The 6,953-nt window shown below is 56.1% G+C and overlaps 1 protein-coding gene across 3 annotated transcripts in view; it reads right to left on the reverse strand.

Moving 5' to 3' along the window:
- The window catches only part of SLC27A1 (solute carrier family 27 member 1), a 30,454-nt gene extending 23,740 nt beyond the window's left edge, over positions 1-6,714 (reverse strand). The window contains exons 1-2 of one of the 3 annotated variants that reach the window (XM_082380150.1): positions 6,487-6,714; positions 4,472-4,639 (exon numbers count right to left, since the gene is read on the reverse strand). In XM_082380150.1, the coding sequence (XP_082236276.1) occupies positions 4,472-4,638 (167 nt within the window). In that variant the 5' untranslated portion in view covers position 4,639; positions 6,487-6,714. Of the gene's footprint in view, positions 1-4,471; positions 4,640-5,363; positions 5,445-6,486 lie in introns of those variants that run through there. The other 2 variants (XM_082380148.1, XM_082380149.1) reach the window with 2 other exon arrangements.
- Between the last annotated feature and the right edge of the window lie 239 nt (positions 6,715-6,953).

Here is a 6,953-nt window from a genome sequence, read left to right on the forward strand (position 1 = left end):
TTAGAGACGTGGAGGTGAAGTCCAAAAGACTCAAAGGAGAGGTAAGAATCACTCCTGGAAGGGAAGGGAAAATGTGGGTAGAGGGTGGGGCTGGCAGCTGCCACTTGAGGTAGAAGGCTTAGAGTCTTTCATCTCGAAGCCTGCGTGACTTTAATAAAAGCAAAAATTTCAAGTGAAAGTGGAGAGAGGAAAGAAAGCAGGAGGTGAAGAATATGATGGAGAATGCGTGGCCCTTTGTGAGCACCAAGAACAAGAAGAGGTCTGCATATATTTCTTGGGAAAGAGACACAAGATGCCTCTGAGGAGGGGAACTGCAGGGCTGGGGGCAGCGGAGAGAGGGCAACATTCACTGCAAACCTCTCTCTAACATTTGAATTTTGTACCTGTGTTATGTATTAACTGTTACCAAAAAATAACTGAAAAATGTAGAATGTTAAAAGTTAGCTGTTTATACATCCACCTCGCTGGTCAGATCCTGATATCTCAACCATTCAACGAATAAATAGAGTTGAGCAGCCTCAGCATTTACTGAGCTAACCTTACAGCCACCCTCCAAAGTAGGGTTCTAAAATCCCCATGTCAGATGGTGGATGAGCTGGGAGCTCAGAGAGGTGAATTACACACTCAAGGTCACACAGCAAATAGAGGACAGAACAACCCAGACCAGGCCCCCTGGCAGGGTCCCTCTGTTCCTCCTCAGGCTTGCCCCCAAACATTCACCATGTACCACGTGACAGACCAAGTGCCCGTGCTGCACACAACAGGTGCTCAATTCACGTTTTCTTAAAGAAGAGAGGATGCACAAGGTGTACTCTTAGAGACGAAGGAACTAAGACTCAGAGGGTGATGTTTCATGGGCTAGCAGGGAGCAGAGTGAGGGCCACAGCTAGACACTCTGGCTCTAGCCACCAAGCACCTAACCTCTGAGGTACCCACTGCTGGGTGAAGGCAATCAGCACCAACAAGTCTGAGTGCCTACTATGTGCCCAGCTCTCCTCTAAGAGCTTCAATAGAGCACCCCAAGAACCCCATGAAGGGGTACTAGTGTTACAGCCATGGGGAGAGGGCCATCAGCAAGGGTAGGAACCACAGGAAGCAGCTCCCACAGGGGTGCACCCTGTCCGCAGACAGCACAGCAAAGAAACTCGACTGAGGCTGCAGCGGCTCGTGCTCGGGTTACTCAAGCATTCACAGCGGGGCCCAGTCTTCACGGCCTGTCCCTCCCACCCTCGCCCCCAGCCTCTCTGGAGCACACCCACACAGGCGGGCAGTGGACTTCAGCACTGGGCTCCAGCCACATGTCTGGGCCACCCTGCCTGGCAGCAGCACAAGCCACCCCCACCCTGGGGACAAAGAGGCCACTGTCCACCTTTGGGCCCTTCCTGAGGCCTTTTCTTGCCCCTCTGCTCCTTCTGCCCCTTCCTGCTTTCACCCTGAGCTCCAGCGCACCGGGGCAGGAAGAAATAAACAAGGATGAATGTGATCAGATTTCATGAGGAAAACAAGATGAGTTAGAAGAACTGAGGCAGGGTGCTTAAATATTTCTGAACCTAGGTTCTAAATGCAGCCAGCCTGCACCACCACCCCAGCACAACACAGCAGCTAAGAACACATACTCTGGAGTCCTGCCGCTCCTCGGCTCTGTGTTCTTGGGCAAATGACCTCCCCTCTCGGTGCTTTGGTTCACCAACCACAAAATGGGATTAGTAAGCATTCCTTCCTTACAGGACTGTGAGAACACTAGAACAAAACCTGGTACAGAGGTGGGTGGGTGTTATATAAGCTGCATTAGTTAGCTATTGCCGTGTAACAAATTGCAGCCAAAATTACTAGCTGAAAAGAGCAAACATTGATTATCTCACAGTTTCTGTGGGTCACAAATCCAGGAGCAGCTTAGCTGGGTGGTTCTGGCTCAGGGTGTCTTGTGAGGCTGTAATCAAGGTGTCAGCAGGGGCTGTGATCATCTCAAGGTTTCACTGGGAGAGAATCCATTTCCAAGTTCACTCATGTGAGACTCTCCACAGAGCTGCCTTACATGACAGCTGGCTTCCCCCAGAGGGAGTGACCCACGAGAGAGCACCCAAGATGGAAGCCACAGTCTTTTTTATTACCTAATCTCAGAAGCAATATCCCATTGCTTTTGCTGTATTCTGTTCATTAGAAGTGAGTCACTAGGTCCAGTCCACACTCAAAGGGAAGGGATCATACAAAGGTGGGCAGACTGGGAGGTAGGGCCATCTTCCAGGCTGCCTCCTACAGAAAGTGTGTCAAGCTCTGTGTTGGGGACTCGGAGTGGACCCAGCTTCTGTCCTGTCCCAGGGGAGACAGAGCTGGTCACAGATATCCCCTGCCCCATGGTGCCCAAGGAAGGAGTGAAGACCTGCCATCCAAAAAATATATCCTGCGCTCCTGTTGTGTGCCGCCCTGACGGGAGACCAGGGCCACAGGAGCACAAAGTCCAACGCAGTCTCCATCTGTGCTGGCCCCCCAACAGGGCCCACAGTTTAGTGGGGGAAAGAGACCCTAAAATTAAAAGGCAAGAAAGCAGACACATATGATAATTACAAGTGACTGATGCCGCTAGTGGTTACAAGTCAAGCTCTGGAGCCACACTGCCTGGGTTCAAATCCTGCCCCCACTACTGGCCAGCTGTGTGACCTTGGGCAAGTGACAAAACTACGCTGTGCCTCAGTTTGCTCATCTGTAAGATGGGACAAGAGAGTACCCACCTCTCAGGGTGGTTGGGAGGACTTGAAGAAGTCATGCTTAGCACAGCGCCTCACACAGAGGAAGCCCTGTGTAAATCTTGGCCATTCTGCCAGAGAGCAACAAGGTGGGAGGGTCTACAGAGACATAGGGTCAGGTGAGGGCTGTCTGACAAGGTGACATTTAAGCCATGGCATGATGAAAATGAAGAGCAGGGAAAGAGTGATCTGGGCAGAGGGTATAGTAAATGCAAAGGCCCTGGGGCTGGAATAAATACGAGTGTGTTTAGGAACAGCAAGGAGGCCAGTGTAGCTGGAAGAGTGACAAAGGAAAGGACAGGAAGTTGGGAACATGGTCAGAAACCTCATGTGGTCTAGATTCTAAGAGCAACAAGGAGCCATGGGAGGGTGCTGAGCAGGAAAATTCAGCAAAGGGTCCCCTGAGGGAGGCGACATCATAAGGCGTTGCCAGGCAAAAGGAGGGCCAGTGTATTCCAGACAGAGGAAAGCAGCCTGAGCCTGACAAAGCAAGTTGATCTGGGGGCCAGATGAACATATGGAGAGGTGGGGAGTGGCAAGTGGGCAGGGAATAGATTGGCAGGACCTCAAGTACCCAGCTGGAGGCTGAGTCTTTTCTACTGCAGAGGATGGAGATCGTGGAAGGTGTCTGAACAGAGAGCACAGTCCAATCTGCATGTCAGAAAACCAAGGGCAGGGGCAGGGGCCAGGGCGTGGAAAAGAAAGGTCAGGTTCTAGAAGGTTCAGAACCAGTCAATTTGCAGTGGAACTTTTCCCAGCTGCACACCATCCCTGCTGCTCACAGAGCCTCAGTTTCTTCACCCAACAATGGGTTAGTCCTCCCACCTCCCCATGGGCACCAAGACTGGCAGACCCATAGCAAGTGCTCAGGGACTTCCACATGGAGGCTGTTCCTGAGATTTGCTCTGGTGGTAAAGCCCAGAAGCACTTATTTCACTCCAGGAGGACTCCCAACAGCTTCTGTGAGCAAGCCCCTAGAGATACCCCAGAGACCTGCCAAGGATGCCTGCAAACACCACCAGAATCCCCTCCCCAGAGATTCTCAGTCACCAGAGACCCCTAAGCAAATCTTGGAATACACAGCAACCTCTCCACAGACTCTGAACAACCCCCAAAGTCACGCACAGACCTCAAACTCTCAAAGAGCACCCCGACCACAGAGAGACCTGTAAATGGCCCTGAGGAGACAAAACACCCTTCAAAGACTCCAAAAGCCCTTTACACATGCCCCAGGAAGCCCTTTCATTCTCCCTGAGAAAGTCCCCCTGAGAACTCCTAGGGACCTACCGGAGTCCCTGAAGACCCCCCAGAGCCCTCCCCCAGTCACCAAAGCCCCATAGAGACCCCACCAAACACGCACGGCCTCCCAATCAGCCTCAGCTCTCTGGAAGTCCTATTCGCTGCCCTAGTACCCCCAAGTTGCCGTCCAGAGCCCTGAGGTCACCCACGCAGGCTCAAGGACATTGAAATCTACTCATCTCCCTCCAGGGAATCCCTCAAGATGTCCCCTGCTGGTGCCCTAGGAGTCCCCCAACCCACTCTTTTCAGGTCCCAGCCCCGCCCCTAGACCCGCCCTCACCCAAACCCCGCCCCCAGTCTCCAAAACCTATCCCCCCCAAGCCCTCAAGGTCCCCCACGCTGCCCTTTCAGCCCCCTCTGTCCGCCCCCCCTGGGCGCTCAGCCCGCCCCTTACCCCAGCCCTTGTATCAGGCCCGGGCTGCACTCACAAGAGGTCCCGCCTCGCGGTTTTGCAGACGATGCGCAGGAAACGCCAGCCGCCGCCGCCTACGTACACGCCGAGCGCCACCGCTGTGCTCCAGGTCCACGGCAGTCCGAGCAACCACAGCAGCACCAGTGAGGCCACGGAGGCCGAACCCGCACCTGGAGCTCGCATCCTGTGGAGGCGGAGAGCTCTGAGGCCACGGCCCTCCCGGGCCCCGCCCCACGGCCAACCCAACCCCGCCCAGAAGTCGCGCTCCGCTCCCGCTTCGAGCCGGGCCCCGCCCCCATGCCTGGGATTGGGCACGTCTCAGACAGGCTCCGCCCCATCCCAAAGTGGGCACAGGCCTCCTTGCTCCTAGCCCGGCCCAGGCTTTTCTGCCAATCATTAGTGTATCTCCACGCCCCCAGGCACAGCTCTTCCATTCCGTCAGTCACTGGCAAGCCCTACCCCATGCCTCGACTTAGCAGCTGTACGCTGGACCCAAGCTCCATCATAACGACTTGGCCCTCAAGCCTAGAGTCCACCTTGGCCCCACCACAGACCCAGATCCTGGGCTTTCCTCCAGGTCCCACCTCTATCCGCCCCACCTCCACTTGCTTGACCCCGCCCCCAGGTTAGGTCTCCGGCCCCGCCCGTAAGCACAAGCCCCATTCCGGAGCCCCGCCCGCCCTGGACCAGGTTCTGCCCCTAGGTTAGGCCTATGGCCCCGCCCACAAGCCCACGCCGCACCCACTCTGGGCCAGGCCCCGCCCAGAATAGCTCAAGCCCCGCCCCCAGTCCTGGGCCTAGCCCGTATTCCCAGGCCCAAGTTCCACCCCGGTCACCGGCCCCGCCCTCAGGCTTTGGCCCAGTCACCACCCTCCGCCTCACTCCTAGCACCCTAGGCCCCACCCCACCTGCCCTCCCAGGCCGGCTCTCTTCCGACACGTCTGGCTTAGAACCGCTCTGCCGCACAGCCGCATAGCCGACGCCCGCCCCCTTCCGGAGGCCACGACCATAGAGAGGCCACCCTGGCCAGAGTGACGACGGCCAACGAGACCCAGGGGCTAGAACGCCTGGCGAGGAAGGCGGCTGTCTCCACTGACAACCAAACTTCGCCAGCCTCCCAGCTCCCCCGTCCCATCCCTGGCGGCGATTAGGAAACATGTGGGTCCCTCAGCCAAGAGGCGTGGCTCCCGGGCGCTCCCGGCCCAAACCCTAGATGGAAACCAGAATTCCTACCCCGGGGGACTAGCAACTCTCAGTTCACATTCAGGGCCTATCTGTACTGGGTTCTTGCCCCAGCTTATTCTAAATCCAATCCCCAAAGCCTCTTCGGACTCCAGGGACCTGGGGAGTCCTAAACTCACAGCCTAGGGGCCCCAGAATATCCAACCCCTACCTCATCTTAAAGATATATTCCAATGGACTTCACTGGTGGCACAATGGTTAAGCATCTGCCTGCCAGTGCAGTCGACACGGGTTTGAGCCCTGGTCCGGGAAGATCCCACATGCCGCGGAGCTGCTGAGCTCCTGCACCACAACTACTGAGCCTGCGCTCTGGAGCCTGCGAGCCACGGCTGCTGAGCCCACATGACACAACTGCTGAGGCCTGTGCGCCTAGAGCCCGTGCTCCTCAGCAAGAGAAGCCACCGCAATGAGAAGCCCACGCACCACAGCAAGGAGTGGCCCCCAGCTCGCAGCACCTAGGGAAAGCCCATGCTTAGCAACGGAGACCGAAGGCAGCCAAAAATAAAAAATATAAATAAATAAATTAATTTTTTTAAAAAAAGCTATATTCCAAGGACCCAATTAATTCCAAATCCATATCCTGAAATCTTGTCAGTTAAGTCTCACAGCAGCAGCCCAGGGAGGGCAAAATCCACACACCAGTTCCCCACCCTTCCACAGGAACTCCACAGAGTCCCTTATTTGCATCCCAAGGTCCTAAATGCTCACCTAGAGACCCTAAAGCCCTCCCCCTGATCAAGTGCGGGCCAGTGCTGGCCTCGCTGCCCACCACCCTGTTCCCTGGCTGACCTGGAGCCGCTCACAGACCCTCAGGCTTTAGCTGCGCTGTCGAGGGTTACCAGAGCTCAGGCAGTAGGTGGGCAGCGACAATGAGTCCAAGACAGAGGACTCCCCTCTGGGGCTTCTGCTTCTGCAGACTCCTGGGACCTGCTCTGACTGCGTTGTGCCCATGTGGGCTTCTGCTTTGGCTCCTTCTCTCCAAGCTCTCCTTTCCTCTGCCCCTCTGCGCACCCCACCCTGCTTGTTTTCTGCACAGCTTGGCCGACCTTCTCAGCACTCTCCTTGGGAGGTGGCCAGGGCCTGCTTCCAGCACCATTTAGAGGACAGGACCGGGCAGGCGCTCCCCTCCACACACACACACACACACACACACACACACACACACACGTGCACACGCCCATGCTGCCATTGGTCCCTGCGGGCCACCTAAGGTGGGTAAAATGGGGACGAGGAGGCAGATCCGGAGGACAGGCCCA

This window comes from Balaenoptera borealis (assembly GCF_965194805.1).
Source record: "Balaenoptera borealis genome assembly, chromosome: 2".
Lineage (NCBI taxonomy): Eukaryota > Metazoa > Chordata > Mammalia > Artiodactyla > Balaenopteridae > Balaenoptera > Balaenoptera borealis.